General features: G+C 42.7%; 1 protein-coding gene across 1 annotated transcript in view; it reads right to left on the bottom strand.

Moving 5' to 3' along the window:
• Positions 1-13540: 13540 nt before the first annotated feature.
• Positions 13541-22476, bottom strand: part of OPRD1 (opioid receptor delta 1) — a 40135-nt gene continuing 31199 nt past the window's right edge. The window contains exons 2-3 of the mRNA XM_014063890.2: positions 18710-19059; positions 13541-15781 (exon numbers count right to left, since the gene is read on the bottom strand). Of these exons, the coding sequence (XP_013919365.1) occupies positions 15249-15781; positions 18710-19059 (883 nt within the window). The 3' untranslated portion in view covers positions 13541-15248. The remainder of the gene's footprint in view (positions 15782-18709; positions 19060-22476) is intronic.

The following is a 22476-nucleotide window of genomic DNA, read 5'->3' as shown; positions in this document are numbered from 1 at the left end:
AGAGTGAACTCTTCTCTCCAATGATCAGCTGGGCCTGCCTGCCCGACCCTGCGCTTTACTGACCTATAGCCTCTTAGCTGATTAGCGTGGCAGACTCGATTGCTGTGCTTCAGCTGCCCAAGCAGTAATGTTGAAGGTAGGTTTTGGTAAAACTGCGCACACATGCACAGTGCGCATCAGGTCCAGGTGCGTACCAAGTGCGCACACACACACACACACACTCACCGAACCGTTATACTGGGAGGATCCCACCACTGCTCCAGTCCTCTAATCATCTTTATTGTTCTTCTCTGTACTCTTTCTTTCTCTTTCTCTCAACATCTTTTTTTTTATTGTGGTGGCATTTGATATTGGTATTGATACTGATATTGGTACGATATTGGTATTGGTGTATTGATGGAGAATTCAGCATTTTGTGCCATTGGTGTTAGTGATTTGGCTGGCTGAGAGGTCTGGTTCCAGAACACCTGAAGGGTAAGGGATTGGACTTTTGTTTGGGTGGGGAAAACCTGGACACTTTCAGATTCGGGTTTTCCCAGATGTGCCAATATGACATGTCTAATAAAATGGAGCTTTGAGGAACCTCAAGCCTCGGAGTCTTCTTTCGTTGGGGGTGTCACTTGGAACCCTGACACCACCAAACTCAGAAAGCACCAAGGACACCGCATAGGAAATCTATTATATCAGTGCTTTTCAAACTTGGCAACTTTAAGATTTGTGTGGACTTCAACTCCCAAGAGCACAACTCCCAATACTCTCTGTAGTTTCTCAGAAGGGAAATGAAGCTGTAATCAGAAGCACGGAGCTGCAACTCCAACTAAACCAAGGAGAACTCTTAGTAATTTAAATTAATTCAGATCTCCAGGGTTAGATAAATTACATTTCAGGGTTCTGGAGGGATTAACAGAGGCAAACACAGACATGTTCATTATAATCTTTGAGAACTGATCCCCGGTATCGAAAGACTGGCAGAGATAATATGATCCTTATCTTCAAAAAAACAAAAACAGAAGAAAGGCCCAGATAAAGGTAGTCCTTGACTTGCAACCATTTGTTTAGCGGCAGTTTGAAGCTACAATGGTGGTTGAAGTGATGTGTCAGTGCCTGGAGGCTGTCAGGGTCTGGATGGGTATGAACAAGCTTGCTTTCAAACCCGACAAGACTGAGTGGCTATTACTGCTCCCTCCCAAAGATTGGCCTTGTACTCCATCTCTCAGGCTGGGGGGTGAAATTATACGCCCCTCAGACAGGGTTCGCAATTTGGGAGTCCTCCTGGACCCCCAGCTGACTTTAGAACATCATTTGACGGCTGTGGCCAGGGGGGCATTTGCCCAGGTTCGCCTGGTGCACCAATTGCGACCCTACCTGAATCGGGAGGCCCTTAGAACAGTCACTCACGCCCTTGTGACCTCAAGACTGGACTACTGTAACACACTCTACATGGGGCTGCCCTTGAAGAGTATTCGGAGACTTCAGCTTGTCCAGAATGCAGCCGCACGAGTGATTGTGGGTGCACCTTGGTACACCGACGTTACACCTATCCTCAGCGAGCTGCACTGGCTGCCTGTTGGTCTCCGGACTAGCTTCAAGGTGCTAGTCGTTACTTTTAAAGCCCTACATGGTATTGGACCTGGGTACTTGAGAGACAGCCTCTTGCCAATTACCTCCCTACGACCAATTAGATCCCACAGATTAGGCCTCCTCCAAATTCCATCTACCAGCCAGTGCCAACTAGCAACTCCGCAGGGGAGGGCCTTCTCTGTGTCTGCTCCGGTCCTCTGGAACGATCTCCCCGTGGAGATCCGGACCCTCACCACCCTTCCGGCTTTCCGCAAAGCCACTAAGACCTGGCTGTTTTGGCAGGCCTGGGGCTGATGAGTTCCCAGCCCCACTTGAATTATTGCCAATGTTGTTGTGTTTTAAATTTGTTTGTCTTTTTGTTTTTTTGTGTGCACTCCCCTTCCCCTCTGTTTGTTAGCCGCCCTGAGTCCCTCGGGAATAGGGCGGCATAAAAATTGAATAAACATAAACATAAACATGGCACCGAAGTGACTTTTGACCATTTTTCACATTTACAACCATTGCAGCCTCTCCGTGGTCACGTGATCAAAAATCTGGATGCTTGGCAACTGGCATGTATTTATGACAGTTGCCGTGTCCCAGGGCCATGTGATCGCCATTTGTGACCTTCTGACAAGCAAAGTCAATGAAGAAGCCAGGTTCATTTAGCAACCATGCTACTAACTTAACTGCAGTGATTCACTTAACGATGGTGGCAAGAAAGGTCGTAAACGGGGGCAAAATTCACATAAGAACCGTCCTGCTTTGCAACAGAAATGCAGGCTCAGTTGTGGTTGTGAATCAAAGACTATCTGCAGTAGAAGCTATCAACCTTAAAATAGGTTCCTTTTATATTCTCTTCAAGGAAAGATTACCGAAGCTGCTTGCCATCTTCTCCAATCCTAAGTGGCATTAACAGAGGGATACAATCAAGATCAAGGGAGGTAGTAATACCACTCTTTAAAGCCTTAGTAAGACCACACCTAGAGTACTACATCCAGTTTTGGTCACCACACTGTTAAAAAGCGGTTGAGACTCTGGAAAAAGTGCAGAGAAGAGCAACCAAGATTATTAGGGGATTGGAGGCTAAAACATACGATGAACGGTTGCAGGAATTGAGCATGGCTAGTCTAGTGAAGAGAAGGACCAGGGGAGACATGATAGCAGTCTTCCAATATTTGAGGGGCTGCCACAGAGAGGAACGGGTCAAGCTAATTTCCAAAGCACCCGAAGGCCAGAGAAGGAATCATGGATGAACAAGGAGAGATTCAACTTGGAAATAATGAGAAATTTTCTGACACTGAGAACTATCAACCCATGGAACAGAAGTTGCCTTCAAAAGTTGTGGGAGCTTCATAACTGGAAGCTTTCAAGAAGAGACTGGACCGTCATCTGTCAGAAATGGTGTAGGGACTGCTTGGGTGGGGGGTTGGACTAGATGACCTACAAGGTACCCTTCCAACTCTGTGAATCTGTATCTCTGTATCTCTCCAAAATAGCTTATCAGATCCTCCACTGAGTAGGGCAGTTGGACTATATAACCTCCATGTTTCTTTCCAATTCTATGAGTCTATGAAATCTGTAATAACTAGTTAACAAAGTGGAATAATTTCAAATAGAGGCCGTTTGGATTTGACATGAAATATTTCTCATCAACCGTTCCTCCTTAGATAGAAACTTTAGAAACTACACTGAATTTTTGTTGTTCTTTTAGGTGATTGATATTTAAACCAATATAGTTCATTCTGCACCTATGAGCCATTTCATATTTTTCTTGTGAACATGCACTTTGTGCATTCAAGAGTAATGTATAATGATTAAACCCTAGTTCTGTCTAATCTCATCAGACTTGGGGTAGTTTGCATTATAAAGAAAATGTAGCAAGGGAAAGCTTTGATAAACAGAAGTGGCAGAAGTAATAAATAATTTCTAAAGGTAGATTAAACCCAGAAAGTGCCAAACTAATACAAACTATTTTGTTGCATTATTTCAGAGCTTTCATTTGCATTTAAATTACAATTTCAGTTTTTGTCGGCTTTAAATCATGAGAGTATTAATATAAGACTGCAATATAGCACACTGTCATTCAGCATTGCCTTTACGAAAATGATTTTTGTGACTTTTAGTTATTATTATTTAACCCACAGGCACACACAGATTGATAATTGCTATTGCTATCAAAGAGCAGCACACTTCTTAAGTCACTGTGACTTGCAATATTTTCTATCCTATGAATTTCCGTAGTCTTTTTTTTTTAAACAGGAAACTGATTCTTGACCCTTTGCAAGGCAATATTTAGCATAAAATTTTTTGCTTGCTGAATTTTGACAGAAAGCGGAGGTTAAAGTTAGACTTATATCCATAGATTTTTCATTACAGTTAGTTCCAATGACTAAATATGCTTCTGAATTTGCATTGTGGTTGGAATTAAGTAAGCACACTGGATTTTCAAGAAGCAGAATAGGAGAACTATTGGTGTCTTGGAAGACTCCTGAGGATGGTGGGTTTCATTGTGTTCCCTGAACTTGGTGGTTTTCTTGAAGACATTTCATTACCACATTAGGTAACATCATCAGTGTCAGGCCTGTAATTATGTTCCTTTTAGGATCTTTGGCCTGCCACATAATATTTCATTATGCTGTTTCATGAGTGTAGTAGTTGGGAGTGGGGAATAGAAAGGAGTAGAATTGTGGAATGTGTTGTTGTCATTCTTTTCTAGAAGCCCAAGGTCATCTTTTGTCTCCGTATCTCTGCACCTGACCGGAACCAGCTGGAGATGCCAGCGTGGCCGAAGAAGATTGGTCCATGTGATGGATCTATGGGTGTGGGGATAAGATCATGAACTTTCAACTGGGTGGAATCCCAGGAAGTTTTCAGAATTGGGATTTCCAAAGATGTGCCAACATGTATGTCTTATTAAATTGGAACTTTAAGGATAGATCTGCCTTGGACTCTGATTTAATTCTGCATGATATTTGTAACGCTGACAATCAGTGCTAGTTGGGCAATGAAACATCGACATGAAAATGAAACCTCTAGAAGGAAACCACCAAGCTCAGGGAGCACCAAGGAACTTACAGTTCAACCTTGAGCCCCAAATCTTCTCTTCTATATATACTCCTAAAAATACCATGGCCAGCTAGGAAAACAAACATTGGAGTTGAATGACTGTAATAATAAAGAAGCAAATCTTTGAACAAATTATCCCAGAATTCTCACTTAAGGGACAAATTACAAGGGCCTACTCATATTGAGTACTTCCAATGCATTATGGGAAGATCCAACTTCCTGGAGAAGACACTAATGCTGGGAACGGTGGAAAGAAAAAGAAGAGGATAACTGGAAGCAGGATGAATAGACCCAGTTACAGACAGTGATGTACAGCCATTCATTTAGTCACTGTTTGACGTTACAATGGCACTAGAAAAAAAATGACTTATGACCATTTCCCACACTTACGTGTCAACTTGCAAAAGCATTTCTAGTCTGCTCTCGAGTTGCCATAGGCAGCAAGTGGAAAGCCTCTTGGGTGAGAAGCGAAACGTCTTCAAAGAAAAACCAGAAAGTCCAGTGGCCTCTTGAAAAAGAGCCGAGATGGCGCAGTGGTTAAATGCAGCACTGCAGGCTACTTCAGCTGACTGTAGTTCTGCAGTTCGGCTGTTCAAATCTCACCGGCTCAGGGTTGACTCAGCCTTCCATCCTTCCGAGGTGGGTAAAATGAGGACCCGGACTGTTGTTGGGGGCAATATGCTGACTCTGTAAACCGCTTAGAGAGGGCTGAAAGCCCTATGAAGCGGTATATAAGTCTAACTGCTAAAAAGCACCTTTGGGACATCCAGGGGTTTGTGTCAATTTAATAGTGGGGACCTGAAGTATTAAAGCATACTATATGCTTGAATGGCTGGACATTGTTGCCCATGGCAACAGGTCCATGGATTTCCACACTCAAAGATCCTTTGGCGAGTGCTTATTAATGTATGAAAAGAGAAAGCAATGAGTCATCTTCTCAAAGTTGTCTATTGAAGGTACAGTAATTGCATTTTTTTTTTGCAGAGACCTGAGCATGGTTATCATCAATTTTGGATTTTTAATATATACTGACCATGCATGGTGAGCTGTTTTCTTTTGGAGAATTAAAAGACTTGCAACTCCAGATAGTGGTGGTGAGAGAAAGACCGTGGGAAGACACAGGAATATATCTCCAGGGGAAAAAAAACAGAAGGTAATTTTCTGCTTCTCTGCTCAGCTATGAATGGCAAAAATCATTCGCTTGACTTTCACATTGCATCACTCATACATCTGTCCTATCTTGTTTTCCAGTGAATCTCATTATTAATTCATCCCATCCTTAATTCAATGGCATAGATTCAATGCAGCTGCACTCTAGGGGAAAAAAAATGCAATCACTCCTCAACATATCACCATAATTAGGTCTGGAATTACAGTCACAAATGACTACAGTTATAAGTTGAGGCATCACCTGATTGGACCCGATTTTTCAACAGTTTTTGCAGCCGTCGCTAAATGAACGCTATGGTCCTTAAGTAAATCAATTTTCCTCAATAGTGGTGGTGGTTTTCCCCCCCAGAAACTGGAAGTAAACATTGGAAATTGGCAACAAAACCCCAAACCACTGCAAATTGTAGTCATGTGACCACGGGAATTGCAAATTGTAATCATGTGATCGTGGGAACTACAAATTGTAGTCATGTGACCATGGGCACTGCAAATTGTAGTCATGTGACCATGGGATGCTGCAAATAGTCTTAAAAGTGAATCAGTTGCCAAACACCCAAAATGTTTGGCAACTGGTTCACAGGGAAAGTGAGGGCATCATAAATTCAAAAATGGGTCATAAGTAACTTTGGATGCTCTATTGATACTCGGAAAGGCCATCAAGTGACTGATCATAAGTCAAGAACTACATACACATAAAAACATACCAAAGAAATTTGGAATACTGCATCCAGTTTTGGTCACCACAATATAAAAAGGATGTGGAGACTCTAGAAAGAGTGAAGAGAAGAGCAACAAAGATGACTAGGAGACTGGAGGCTAAAACATACGAAGAACGGTTGCAGGAACTGGGTAGGTCTAGTTTAATGAAAAGAAGGACTAGGGGAGACATGATAGCAGCGTTCCAATATCTCAGGGGTTGCCACAAAGAAGAGGGAGTCAAACTATTCTCCAAAGCATCAGAGGTGGTCTTTGCCGGTTCTTCGAACTACTCAAAATTTCCACTACTGGTATGTCAGAACTGGTCCAAACCAGCTGAATACCACTCTGAATCTATTGGGGGCATCACAAAAGTCAAGATGGCTGCCACAGCCCCATGACTGTAGCCCCATTCTTTTTTGTACATGTTGTCCATACATAGGTTCGAGGGTTTGACCTTTTTTTTACTGATTTCATTTTAAAACAATGCAAAATAGAAGTGTCAACATTATCAGAGACTTTACACATCTGTTCCATCGCTTACGTTCTGTTCTGTTTTGCTTTTAATAGAAAATTAGTCTACTAAATTCTTTTTGGAGAGCTGTTAAAAAAAAGGGCTGATTACATAGCACTACTTTAAATAAATTACTCATGCCTTTGAAGGCGCTGCAAGGGGAGATGTTTTATCTGAGTGTTCTTAGACACACACAAACACACACACACACACACACACAGAGGGAGAGAGAGAGAGAGAGAGAGAGCTAAAAAAGTCTGCTTGGAAGAAAACGTTTCAGCCAATCTATTTTTCCAATTGTGTCATGTTTAAGCAAATTGACTTAACTCTGTTTCATCCTCTTAAATACAACTCAATTACTAGGTTTCTCTGCTAGTTTTAAAAAATTGCTGCAGGCATTTTATTCTTGGACAGGAAGAGGACAATCATTCTGATAAGATTCAGTGCACAACACACTCCAGTTTGCACTTATGGATATGTTTCTCCTTTTATTTAACAGCGGGCGCCCATTAAAATTTGCTCATCTCGCGTATAGTCTGCAGTTTCAAATAGCAATAGCAATACCACTTAGACTTATATACAGTACCATTCCATAGTGGTTTACAGCCCTATCTAAGCGGTTTGCAGAGTCAGCCTATTGCTCCCAACAATCTGGGTCCTCATTTTACCTCCGAAGGATGGAAGGCTGAGTCAACCTTGAGCCGGTCAAGATCGAACTCCTGGCAGTAAGCAGAGTCACCCGCAATAACCACTGCACCACCACAGAGCTGAAATTGTACAGTCCATTCATGACTGTCTCAATCCATTCTACATCCAGATCTTTGCCCCCCCACCCCAATGCCATAACATAAAATCTCTGTTAAAAACTCCTTCCAGTGATGCCAAATCCCTACAGAAGAACCACCGAAGTTTTTCTTGGCAACAGAACTGAAATTGTTCTAGTTTCTTCTTTCATTTCTTTTTAAATTCTAAATTTGCACAGTGCTGGCATGTTCTGCTCATCCTCTGACAAGCAATCCTGCTTAGTTTCTGAGCCCAGATATGGTTGGCAAGTGGGCTTTGTCGTTTGCCTGGGAAAATGTGTTGACATATTATAAGAATGTTCATTTCCCAAAGCTTATGTATTTTGCATTGTACCAACCCAACCATTATCAACCTTTGGCCATTGATCTGATGACTTAAGAAATATCAGGGTGATGATAAGGAAGATAACATCTCCAGGTACCTACATGCCAACTCTCTGCAAGTTTTCGGACTGTGGGTTTCCTGAGTCAATTTTCAGGTTTAGTTGGTTTGAAACTGAAGAGAGGCTAGAGAAAAGGATGGAGAAAGGATTTGTTTTTCTTCCCTTTGATGAGATTTCAACAATGCTTTTTCTTTCCTGCTTTCGTAAAAGGCCAGGCCTGACTTTATTTCCTGAGTGAAGTGAATAATTTATGCAGTCACTCAAGAGAACAATATCTCTTTAAAAGGTAAAAGGCCTCTTCAACTGAACGGAACAACTCCTGTTAAACCCACCTGATTTTCTCCGCAGTGCTGCAGAAGTGCCTTGTGCTAGCTTCCTCAGGAAAGGTTTATTTACTTCCTAAGCCAGCCTACACATTGATGTGTATCCACGGAGTCTCCTAACCAGGCATTCAGCCACTCTGATCCCTGCATAACCTTCTGGAGATCAGTAGGATTGGCCGCAAGGCGACAGTTATCAACACCAGCACAGTGATGCCTTCAGATGTCCTTGTGTCACCTTCAGTTGCAGTTTTCTTGGTAGTCACATGGAAACATGGCTCACCGGAGGGACCTTTTTCCAGGAAATTGTTTCAACTTCCTAACTGAGTCTATAAAACTGGAATTCCCCATTGCAGTGTTTCTCAACCTCAGCAACTTTTAAGAGCTGTGGATTTTGATTCCCAGAAGTCCCCAGCCACACAGCTTAAAATGGCTGAGGATGAAAAACACGGCACTAATATCCCCCATCCAAGTATTTCTAGGTATTTGTTTTCAAGTTTAAAAGCCTAGATATTGTTGGTGTGATATTGTCAATTAGATCACAAGTGGGGTGAGCGGTTAGCACATGAGTGGCACAGGTTTTTTTGTGTGTGTTTGGGATGCTTCCATTCGTTTCTTTATCCACTGAATTGGTTGACCAGGCTTGTGGCTCTCAACTGTGAGAAGTCAGACTGTGTTCCAAGAAAAGCAATATGTTACTCAAGGCTGAGACTAAATAACTCTCCTGACCACTTTGGCCATGTCAGTGAAAGAACCGAGAAAGTCAGGGTTTCCAAGTAACACCCCAAAGGAAAGAAGACTCTGAGGCTTGAATTTCCTCAAGGTTCCATTTTATTAGAGATGTCCTATTGGCACATCTGGGGAAACATGAATCTGAACATTAGCAGGTTTCCCCCACCCAAATGAAAATTCAAGTCCCTGCCCAGCACCCACATGTCCATCACATGGTCCAATCAGGCACCGTCCCAACTGGAGATACCTCCCAGTAATGCCACTGCATGTGTTGGGCTAGGTGTCCTTGACTCTCTGAGAAAGGAATGTTATTATGACTATATATCTCCCATACTCCATATAATCCCCCCCTCCCATTTTCCCACCGTAGAAAATGTGGCATCCCTGAAGGCCCAATGCAAAAGATGGCTCTCAGGTCTGACAGAGAAATTGGTTCATTCTTGGATTTTGAAGGTGAGGGGTTTGGCTGATCTCCACAAGACTGCTCAGCTGGTAGCAAGCTTCTCTCAACCCCCTCCCCAAGCATTAATTCATTCATTCTCTCCATTCATTCAGTCAGTCTATCCATCCACTCATCCATTTACTCCATTTATTCATTCAGTTCATTTATTCATTCTCTCCATTCATTCAGTCCATTCATTCATTCAGTCCATTCATTCATTCAGTCTATCCATCCACTCATCCATTTACTCCATTTATTCATTCAGTTCATTTATTCATTCTCTCCATTCATTCAGTCCATCCATCCATTCAGTCTCTCCATCCACTCATCCATTTACTTCATTCATTCAGTTTATTTATTCATTCTCTCCATTCATTCAGTCCATCCATCCATTCAGTCTATCCATCCACTCATTCATTTACTTCATTCACTTAGTTCATTTATTCATTCACTCCATTCATTCTCTCCTTTCATTCAGTCCATTCATGCATTCTCTTCATTCATTTCCTCCATTTATTCATTCATTTCCTCCATCCATCCACTTCATTCAATTCAATTCAATCCATCCATTCATTCATTTGAAAGGAACAATTTAGGGCTTCTACTTCAACCCCTTATTCAGTATAGGAATCCAAATGAAAAGGGGAGAGTCCACATTGGGGAAGGGATGTTGTTGAAAAGGGCCAGTAAAAACCATCTTGACTCCCCCCCACACTACAAACACTTTTGCTCTAGCCTCTATTCAAGTACAACCCAAGAGTAACCTTTCTGTGTAATTGCTTTGAGTGCTAAACTGCTTACTGTCCATCCACCTTTCCTAATAGGCATCTACCTGCCTTTCTGCAAATTAAATCCATTATTCTCCCTTATTTCTTCTTCTTCTTTAGTTTTTGTGAAAAGAAAGACTCTTTATCACCAGTCTAGTTATTTCCTCTTCAGTCCTGTGCATTTGAGTTTTGCTTTTTAAACACGTTTTTTTTTTTGCATTTGTCTCTATTATGTTTATCCCATTTTTCTAACCCTTCACAATCCCTTAAATGTTGTTTCTCTTCTCCCAGTTTGGTGTTACTGCAAATTTTCCCTCCATCTCCTCATGCAAATTTTTTTTTTTTTTGGAAATAACAGAAACTGGGCTGAATCTTAAACAGTAGTTCCCCTACTTGTTATCTTCCTCACTGGTGGAAGAATTGTTCCTGAATATTCTTCGAATGCAGTTTTTTTGCTTAATTGTCCTGCTATCCAATTTCCAGATTAATCCTGCAGGGCACGTCCGTGGTGGCTTCTGATAATGATTAGTGCATTGTTTCTGAGGTGCTTATATATCAATTGCTTTATGATTTGCTTTAGAATGTCCCCAGGATTCAGTGTCAGTGTGATTTGTCCCCATGTCCCCCGCTGAGCCATTTTCTAGCATTACTCAAAGATTATTCATAAAGTCTTAGCCACAGCATCATCCGCTTTCTTCAGAACTCTCATCCGCATTTCCTCTGGCCCTGAAAATTTAAAGCCATTCATAAATATTTCTTTATCATGACCTGATCAATCCCAAGCATCAGTCCTTCCTCCCGATCTTCACGGTTTTGATGGAACACACGTTCTCTTTCTTCTGAAGAACATCAAGCTACTCTGAATAGCAGGAGACCGGAGAAGGGTAAATTGTACAGTGGTAACAACAAAAAGGAAATATGGGTACTGGCTGACTCTTTGTCCTCTAACACCTCTGCCCTCCCCAAAGTTGGTCTACAAAATGTCAGTCTAAAATCTTGCCTCTAGACCTGAATAACAGATGCACTCTGTCCTTAAACATGATAACTACACCTCTGGGTTAAAATGGATTCCATGCATCCATATGGGCACAACCATAAACATTTTCTGGGCAATGAAACAAAAGTGTTTTGCCATTATTTCTCCTCCCCACCCCCAAGATGTTGGCAAAGCCTTTCCTTGTCTTTCCACATTGAACTCTATTCCAAGCATTGCATTCTAAGTGGATGAAACATTTCATGCAAAACAGTGGTGGGATTCAAATAATTTAACAACCGGTTCTCTGCCCTAATGACCAGCTGGGTAGGCGGGGCTCAGTGGTCATGTGACTGGGTGGGCGTGGCCAACTCAACGTCACTCACGTCGATGGGCGCTTTGCCTTAGGTGTAGCAATGTAATAAGGGTTAACCGGAGAGGCAGTTTCTGTAAGCAGGGCAATAAAGATTAGGCTAGAAACAACACCAGAATGTTTCCTTCCTGCCTTCCTTACAGGATTAGCCTTGTAAAGTGGGAAAAAAACAAAATAAAGTTTCTTCCAACAACCGGTTCTCCGAACTGCTTAGAAAGTTAACAACCGGTTCTCCCGAATAGGTGCGAACCGGCTGAATCCCATCACTGATGCAAAACAACAATCTGTTTTTTATGCATGTAAACCAATATCCTATTCTATAAAGCCCTTTAACAGAAAGTCAGAGTTGGACTTAGAGATCTTCCAGTTGGACTTAGAGGTCTTCTAGTTCAATGCCCTGCTCAAGCAGGATACCCTGTGCTATTTCAAACAAATGGCTGACCAATCTCTTAAAAATGTCCAGTGATGGAGTAACCACAACCTCTGAAGAAAATCCGTTCCACCACGGATTAATCGTTCTGTCAGGAAATTTCTCCTTATTTCTGGGTTGCTTCTCTCCTTGATTAGTTTCCATCCATTGCTTCCTGTCCTGACTTCAGGTGCTTTGGAGGAAAAGTTGACCTTCTCTCCTTTGTGGCAGGCCTTCAAATATTGGAACACTGCTATCATGTCATAATATCATACCCTGTTAGTGCTGTAACCAAGCCTCTGTTACTATTGGTGTCCGCTGCTACTATAACAAGTTATATTGGAGATTATTATCGTCTGAAAATGTTCTATGAACAGGATAACATCCCAATACTGCCAGACTGGCACCTTAATGCCACTGAAAGCAACTGAAGATAGTTATGAGTGTGGCCAACGTTAATAAATAGTTTCGAATGGGGGGGAAATTACAAAGAAGGGAGTTATTTCTCAGCATTTTGCAAACTCCTTATCCGAAACTCTGCCATAATCATGGCAAAAAAAGAAAACTTAAAATTGGGTGTGACGTGTTTAACCAATGCCTTTCTTAGCAACAGAATTTCTGATCCCAGTTATGGTGATAAGTCGAGGGCAACGTCTGCATGCAAAAACAACACATTCTGCAACCTCTTTTGAAATAATTTTCAAGGTAAGTTGTCGGCAGATTCATTTGGAAGCCATTCCCGTCAAAGAACTGAAAGGAAAACGCTAACGCCCAATTCTCGATCAACCTAATAAAAAAGGAAATATTGTACAATTCATTGACTGCAATTTATTGAGCCACTGAAATAGGAATCCTCCTTAACTTGACAAATGATTTCACATCAATGCCTGTTCCAGACAACAAGCCCTAAATGGATTAGAGATTGTATGGGGAATGGAAAGGGCCACCTGATTTGCAGCTTCTACATGGGTAAGGCAATAATAGCAATACAGAAGTAGCTGAACACTCAACACTTAAGCAGTCTAAGAATGTAAGTCACACCTGCTGAACCAGAATAAATGTCTATGCAGCCCAGCATTCTGTTTTCACAGTGGCCAACAAAATGCTTCCAGGAAGTTGCCAAACAGAACACAAGTTCATCTGCTATCTTTCAGCTCTGCCTCATGTAATCTTGGTTGTCTAAGGCAGTGTTTCTCAACCTTGGCAACTTGAAGATGTCTGGACTCCAACTCCCAGAATTCCCCAGCCAGCGAATGCTGGCTGGGGAATTCTGGGAGTTGAAGTCCAGACATCTTCAAGTTGCCAAGGTTGAGAAACACTGGTCTAAGGCCCAAGGAGCTGCCTTCTGAGTAACACCGGAGTACTGGTCACACGTTCATATCTACAGTGAAGAACAATCAAGTTACATCTTTGTTCCACGACAGAGTTCCTGAGCAGAGATGCCCAACGTGTTGCAGAGTCTTTTGGAGGTACGTATAACAGAACAGTCAGGAAAAACACCCAAGACATGTTTACAAGGAAGGGTTTCGTGCTGCTCAAGACCCTGGTTTGAATTTGTAAAGATAAAGGTTCCCCTTGCACATATGTGCTAGTCACTGCCGACTCTAGGGGACCGTGCTGATATTCATTTCCGAAGACGTCTCCGTGGTCATGTAGCCCGCATGACTTAACTCCGAAGGCGCATGGAACGCTGTTACCTTCCCACCAAAGGTGGTTCCTATTTTTCTACTTGCATTTTTTATGTGCTTTCGAACTGCTAGGTTGGCAGAAGCTGGGACAAGTAACGGGAGCTCACTCCGTTATGCAGCACTAGGGATTCGAACCGCTGAACTGCCGACCTTTCTGATCGACAACCTCAGCATTTTAGCCACTGGGCCACCGCATCTATTTATATGGAACATTGAGGAAACTGAGACTCTGTAAGGAGGACACTTGCCATGGATCATGGGGAAACCTGGGATGAAATATTTTTGTTGGTTTCCGATGTTCAACCTCTTTCCATCTAGAGTTCCTAGTTCTCTGGAACCAGGAAACCAACTCTGGTTACGGAACCCTGGTTTCCTTCTTCTCCTGGCCTTTTGAGAGGCAATATAGAAGGAACACCACTGAAACGAATCTAACCTGCACTGCCAAATAACACTTATTACACAGAGATTAAGTCACTATCAGTAGAATTTTGTATCTTCGGTTCGTTGCTTTCCCGGTTGCTACAGAGGCAAAGATTTGAGTTGCTCCAACTTGACAAATCAAAGGCTATTCTTTCTTTCTCTGAACGGATAACTAAATTTGGTAGCCATTGGAAAGTTTGGTTTAAAAAAGGAATGGCTGTTTAAAAAATATCCCATTTAGCTATTTTCGGATGCTTCCATTGAGCCATCGCAACTCTGAAAGAGGGTTCTGATACTGGTTTGCCCAATGAATGTAACTGGTGAGAGAAGGGAGGAAGAAGCCATCAACCAGAGGCTGATTGGTAAAGCTAAAATGAAAAATATCTTCAGGGAAGCAGAAGCGGAAGCTGTGAGTTCTTCAAACCATTTGAAGGCATTGATTTTAGAGATCCATAAATGTATATGTACACATGGGCATGAATAGGCACGCATACCCAGCATTCACTTAATGCCTCTTTGAGACTTCATTCAAAAAAAAAAATAGGTAAAGATTTCCTAAGAAATTTGCAGCCATAGAACAATTGAACCAGCGGAGATCATTTTGTGGAACACAAATTTGGCTTGTCATAGGTCGAATGGGGGCGGGGAACCCCACCTAGTGTGTCTTTCCCCAAATATTTGGTCCTCCAGGTATGTTGGAAGTGCTCAATAAGAGTTTGGAGAACTGTAGTCCCCGTGCATCAGCTTGGAGAGGGATGTCCTAAATAACTCGGAAAAGTTCACCAGATTTGTGGTGGTGCCTTTTCCTGAATGGCTCCTTGAATCAGTTCAGGCTAGAATTCCGTGGTGGTGACCTGGGTGACTTCAGAGTGCAGGTCTTCCCCTTTGCCTCCTCTGCTGAAGCCTCTTTTGTGGCTGTCCATATCTAGTCATGCCGACTTATGAAGACCTTCTGATGGGGTGCAGGTAGAAACACGTTCTCGGGTGCTGTTGCGGGCCCGGCTAAAGCTGTTTTGCTCCATCCGTGATCGGAACGGGAGGCAGAACTCCCTAAAACATCTCTTGAAGTTTTCATCCAAGAAAGCATAAAGGACCGGGTTGAGGCTGCTGTTAGTGTAGCCCAGGGCGATACAAAAATGCAGGCTGGCCATGACATAAGGGTTCTTCTTGTCGATGCCAACCAGGGTCCAAACAATGACAAAGATCTGGATGGGAGTCCAGCAGATGATGAAGGCGGCGACCACAATGAGCACCATGCGCGTAATACGGCGCAGGTTGCGGTCCTTCTCCTTGGAGCCTGAGAGGAGACGGACATTCTTCAAGCGGAGAATCATGAGCCCGTAGCAGATGGTGATGACCAAGATGGGAACCAAGAAAGCAAAGATGAAAACGCAGATCTTGGTGACCGTGTCCCAGTAAATTTGAGGTTCAGGAAACTGAAGGAGACAGATTGTAATGCCACCTGCATAAAAGAAAGAAGAGTACAAAGATGAGAGGTGAACAAACAGGAGTACCATAGCTCAGTGGCCAACAATATTGTTATTCATTTGCACGTAGGAAGACATCACTGCATGGTGCTTTTGACAACGGTTCCACCACAAAACCGCGGTAGACTAAAGCGCGTGTGACTAAAGCGCGGTGACAAAACCGCACCGTCAAAACCGCGCGACAACAGCGCGCCGACAACAGCGCGCCGACAGAAGCGCGCTGTAACATAACCCTAAAAATAACCCTAAACCTAACCCTAAACCTAACGCTAAACCTACCCTAAACCTACCCTAAACCTAACCCTAAACCTAACCCTAAACCTTACCTTAAGTTAAATCGCGCTTCTGTCGGCGCGCTGTTGTGGGCACGCTGTTGTGGGCGCGCTTTTGACATCGCGGTTTTAGCGCCGTGGTGTTGTCGGCGCGCTTTTGACGTTCGTGGTTATGTCGTGCCACGTTTGACAACAACCCCATCAACAATGACTAATGGCTATGTTGATGGGAGTTTGGGAGTATGTTGTTGTTCAGACGCTAAACTGTGTCCAATTCTTCACAACCCCATGGGCCATAGCACACCAGCCCCCTGATCCTGTCCTCCACTGTCTCAGTTTCTCCATATTCACCTTCCTTTTGTTGATGACACTAGTTAGCTATCTCAACTTCTGCCTTTCCCTTCCCCTTCTGCTTCCATCTTTCCCAACATTGGGAGTATATTCCTAGTCCGTTAAGTGACCTTTAAGTGCTGGCAGGACACAATTCAGGACGAGTGGGCCAGTTAAAACAACAATCATGCTTGCCTTCTCAGCCGCTATAAAAGAAGTTGGAGGGCCAGTGCCACCTTCCAGATTCTTTCTTTTTTTAAATAGCTGGGAAGGGAGATGGGCACCCTCTCACAATTTCTGCTGTTTTTTCATTCCTCCTTATGGATGCAGAGTCGGAGACAGTACAAAGCAAACCAGTCATAGAGATAGAGTGCCTAGAGCAACCTTGTTTTCACAGCGCTTCATGGGGCTTCTCTAGGACTTCACAGGACTTCTCTAGGACTTTGTCTCAGTTGACAAAGCTTCAGAGATAGCTACCTATCAAGTTAGTAGCATGTATGGGATCAGGGAGATACCCAATTAGCCCCACATAAGCTTGATCTCTTTATAGCTACTTTTTCTGCCTGGATTAATTGACTGGGGTTTTGAGTTTGTATGGTTTTCTTATCCCTACTCATTTCAATATGTTGTGTGAACAGGATTCATGAATGAACGTAGAATTCTTGATATCATTTCCAAGCCAGTACAGGTAGTCCTCAGCTTACGACCACAATTGAGCTCAAAATTTATGTTGTTAAGTGAGAAATGTTTGAGTTTTGCCCCATTTAATGTTCTTTCTTGCCACCTTTGTTAAGTGGCGAAATTCACATTTTTTTTACTACTGGATCTGTGGGCATGGCTTGGTGGGCGTGGTGCGGTTGGTGGGCATGGCTTGGTGGGCATGGCAGGGGAAGGATAACACCAAAATCTCCATTCCCTCCCCACTCTGAGGCCAGCCAGAGGTGGTATTTGCCGGTTCTCCGAACTACTCAAATTTTCTGTTACCGGTTCTCTGAGTGCAGCTGTTAAATTACTAATACAGCTGTTACGTGAATCTGGTTTCCTTATTGACTTTGCTTGTCAGGACATTACAACAGGTAATCACATGACCCCGGGACCTTTTAACCGTAATCAATGTGAGTCAGTTGCCAAGCATCCCAATGCAAATCACATAACCATGGGGATGTGGCCACCGTCATAAGTGTGAAAAATAGTCATGAGTCACTTTTTCAGTGATGTTGTAACTTTGAATGGTCACTAAGTGAACTGTTGCAAGCTGAGGACTACTTGTACATGAAAGGGGTGTTATTTACAAGCCCATATTTTTATCAAAATATGAACATTCCTTCCTAATAGCAATAGCAGTTAGACTTATATACCGCTTCATAGGGCTTTCAGCCCTCTCTAAGCGTTTTACAGAGTCAGCATATCGCCCCCAACAGTCTGGGTCCTCATTTCACCCACCTCGGAAGGATGGAAGGCTGAGTCAACCTTGAGCTGGTGAGATTTGAACCGCAGATAGCAGTCAGCTGAAGTGGCCTGCAGTACTCCACTCTAACCATTGTGCCACCTCAGCACCTAAGCCCCATAAGTAAGCCTGTTTCCTATTTAATGGAATCATCCCTGAGAAATAAACTGAATAGCACTTAGACTTATATACCACTTCACAGTGCTTTTACAGCCCTCTCTAAGCGGTTTACAGAGTCAGCATAATTGCCCCCCAAAATCTGGGTCCTCATTTTATTGGGAGGGTGGGAGGCTGAGTCTGGTGAGATTCGAACTGCCAAATTGCAGGCAGCCAGCAGTCAGCAGAAGGAGCCTACAGTACTGCACCCTAACCACTGCACCACCGCAGCTCATAGAATAGAATCTATGGCATGCATGTCACAGGTAGCACGCAGTGCCCTCTCTGCGGGCATTCCAGCCATTGCCCCAGCTCAGTTCTACCATGCACGCGTCTGTGCCTCCCGCTGGCCGGCTGGTCTTCAGGTCTCTACCACGCAAGTGCAGGGGGCGAGGTCTTCCCTGATGTCCAGAGGTGCCCCCCCCCAAACGCACCCTACCTTTCTCCTCCATTTCTGCTGCCCACACCAACCTGGAAACCAAAACAGGGAATGGAAGGGGGCAGGGCGCATGCGCGCATGGGGGGGCTCACATTGCATTTTGGGGATTGGGGCATGCACACGCGCATGTGTGCACATATGCATGCATGCACACATGCACATACTTGTGTCAATTTAGCAATGCGAACCACAGCCTAATCATTGCCCAGACTGGGTGGTCTTCAGGGAAATGACTGGAATGGAATGGCAGACCACTTGCCTTGCGATTTAGTGACAGCCATGACCATGATCGGCACTCCAACCACAGAGGAGAGAACCCAGATGCAAACATTGATCAACTTCGCTTTAGCCGGAGTCCGGAAATCCAAGGCCTTGACCGGGTGGCAAACGGCAATGTACCGGTCTACGCTCATCATTGTGAGGGTGAAGATGCTGGTGAACATATTGTAGTAGTCAATGGAGAGGACGACTTTGCAAAGCAGTTCCCCAAAAGGCCAGGTCTCCATCAGGTACTTAGCGCTCTGGAAGGGCAGAGTACTGGTGGCCAAGGCATCTGCCAGGGCTAAGTTGAAAATATAGATGTTGGTGGCAGTTTTCAACTTGGTGTATCTACAGGGAAGAGATAAGGAGAATGAGATGAATTGCAACTTACCCTGGATTTATTTATTTATTTATTTATTTATTTGTTTGTTTGTTTATTTGTTTATTTGTTTATTTATTTATTTATTTAAAGTCACAACCCCTGGTATGCCCAAATATGGGAGGAAGGTCACACTTCCATTCTCTGCCTTTGGCTCGTCACAAGAGACCATCCAGACAGAAACCCAATATTTTTTACTGTTGCCTTTTTGTTACATTTGTTATATTTGTGCTGATAAATAAATAAAGGGAGACTAGTATAGATCTATTTCAAGCTATTTAGCTCTCATACCTTTCACCCTGGCCTGGCTGATAAGGAGTCAAGCTCTGTAGCTCAATGGTTAACACATCTGCCTAAGAGGCAATAGAGCACAGGTTCGATTCCCAGTAAGGGTATGGCTAGCTGATGAGAGCTAAATAGCTTGAAATAGATCTATACTAGTCTCCCTTTATTTATTTATCAGCACAAATATAACATATATGTGTGTGTGTGTGTGTGTGTGTGTCTGTGTCTGTGTCTGTGTCTGTGTGTCTGTGTCTGCACACACACACACACACACACACACACACACACACACACACACACACACACACACACATATATATATATATATATATATATATATATATATATATATATATATATATATATATATGTAAATGTTACATTTGTGCTGATAAATAAATGCACAAATGCAACACAAATGTAACAAAGGCAACAGTAAAAATAATGGCTTTCTGTCTGGATGGTCTCTTGGGATGAGCCGATAGAGAAAGGAAGTAGTATGCTTCCTTCCATATTTGGGCATACCAGGGGTTGTGACACAAACACACACACACACACACACACACACACACTCTTATTAAATCAGCAAAAACAACATGAGGTAAAACAGAATAGTTTTGATTAAAGTCAAGTGACGGAAAAAAATGCTCCTCCTGAATCTTTTCCTGGTATCAGGGCTCACTTAACGGCTAGAAGATTACAGTCTACGAAGAACGGTCTCAGGAACTGGGCGTGGCTAGCCTAGTGAAGAGAAGGACCAGGGGAGACATGATAGCAGGGTTCCAATATTTGAGGGGCTGCCACAGAGAGGAGGGGGTCAAGCTATTTCCCCAAACTCCCAAAGGCCAGACAAGGAATAATGGCTGGAAACTGACCAAGGAGAGATTCAACCTAGAAATAAGAAGAAATTTTCTGACAGTAAGAGCAATCGACTAATGGAACAGAAGTTGCCTTCGGATGTTGTGGGAACTTCGTCACTGGAATCTTTCAATAAAAGACTGGACTGCCATTTGTCAGAAATGGTGTAGGTCTGTTCGGTTAGGGGAGTTGGACTAGATGACCTACAAGGTTCCTTCCAACTCTGTTAATCTGTAATAGTCTAGTTTGGTGGACATAATCTGAAGGGTAGCACAGGAATGCCGAGAATGTAAACATGGATCTGTCTCTAACAGAGAATGTGAAGGCAAGAGATGAGAAGAAATTCAAGCCAACTTATCAGAGAGGGCCATGCTGAAGGACAACACGAAGAGTTTAAGTTCTGATTAGCTATAAATTCTGAGGTACCTTTCCTGCTTGCAGAGAAACTGTCAACTATCATAAATGACTGCCATTTCCTAGGATATCTTCCAGATGCATGTTCTAGTTTTGTTTTTCCTTGTTTCTCTGACGGCCTGATACCCGCCTTACCTAAATAGCTTCTTCACCAAATACCCTTGCTTGCGTCTTCACCATTATCCATGTCTCCTTTCTTCTGTGCTATCTCCCATCTAGTAGTATTTGATCTACATGTCATTTACTGTATTTGGTACCCATGCTCGTTTCCTTGTGCTTTTAATCAGATGATTAAAAAAGGTTAGATCTCAATGCAATGTGACTTCACATGTATACTGTTTTTCTCTAATTTTTCTTTAAAAATAGGATAAGCCAAATACATTAACATATAGTGGAAATACACCGAGGGGAGGAGGAGTAGGAAAGAAGAAAGATGGGTAGAGAGGGATGGGAGAGAGAGTGGGGGGGGAGGCGAAAAGGAAGGGGGGGAGTGGATCTGGAGAGAGGAGTGGTAGAGGGCGAGGGGAAGTAGGGTAGAGGGGAATGATGGAGGGAAGATAGAAAGTTGGAGGGTGGTGGAAGAAAGAGGTATATGGAGAATGGAAGAGGTATATTGGACTTTTATTTTCTGGGGCATTGTCGACAAGAGGAATTGATGCAATTATTGTTTAATACTGTAGGGTGTATACATGTGAGTGTAGGAAAATGAAAATGAAAATAAAATATACTAAAAAAAAAAAAGGGAAACCATGCATTTAATGTAGATCTGGATTTCTGAAAACAATTGCTACCAACCTGCTTTGCATTGAGGACCTGTACACTGCACGAGTCAAAAAGAGGGCTGTGAAAATATCTACAGACCCTTCACATCCTGGACATAAATTATTTCAACTTCTACCCTCAAAACGACACTATACGGCACTGCACGCCAAGACAACTAGACACAAGGACAGTTCCCCCCACCCAATGCCATCACTCTGCTTAACAACTAATTCCCACAACACTGTCAATAATTTACTAAGACTGTATTACTATTATTCTTCTCTTCCTTCCTAGTATCTGTCTCTCCACACTTATGACTGCAACCATGTTGCTTGTATCTTTCAATTTATATTGTTTTATTTGTTTCCTAGTACGATTTGATAGCTTATTAGTAGCCTTGGCTATCACTGTGTTGTATCCTTTTTATTCTTGATGGATGTATTTTATTCTTATGTACACAGAGAGCATCTGCACCAAAGACAAATTGGCCAATAAAGAACTCTATTCTGTTCTGTTCCGTTCTGTTCTGTTCTATTCTAGTCTATTCTATTTTCTATTCTATTCTATTCTATTCTATTCTATTCTATTCTATTCTATTCTATTCTATTCTTCTTTATGTACACTGAGAGCAATCTGCACCAAAGACAAATTCCTTGTGTGTCCAATCACACTTGGCCAATGAAGAACTCTATTCTATTCTATTCTGTTCTGTTCTATTCTATTCTATTCTATTTTCTATTATATTCTATTCTTCTTTATGTACACTGAGAGCCTATGCACCAAAGACAAATTCCTTGTGTGTCCAATCACACCTGGCCAATAAAGAATTTTATGCTATTCTGAAGAATGTAAGCAGCAAAAGATGCTTCACCCAGGATTGTTTCATTGTTTATATGGTGCTGACATCCATCCTTCCTGTTCCTGAAAACATTCTATCTCTCGAGCAAGAGATTCTGTTTTTACAGCTGATTTTTAGTCTGTTCTAGGATACCTTTTTATGTTGACTATATTGCTGTAAGGAGGCAGAGTCTCCTGTTGTTTTTACTGCCGATGTTCAACCTCTTTAG

The sequence above is a fragment of the Thamnophis sirtalis genome, unplaced genomic scaffold (genome assembly GCF_051295495.1).
Source record: "Thamnophis sirtalis isolate CommonGarterSnake01/CBP01778 unplaced genomic scaffold, rThaSir2_p1.2 scaffold_13, whole genome shotgun sequence".
NCBI classification, from domain to species: Eukaryota; Metazoa; Chordata; class Lepidosauria; order Squamata; family Natricidae; genus Thamnophis; species Thamnophis sirtalis.
The sequence above is the reverse complement of the archived record's forward strand: the minus strand, read 5'-3'. Positions and strand labels throughout refer to the sequence as shown.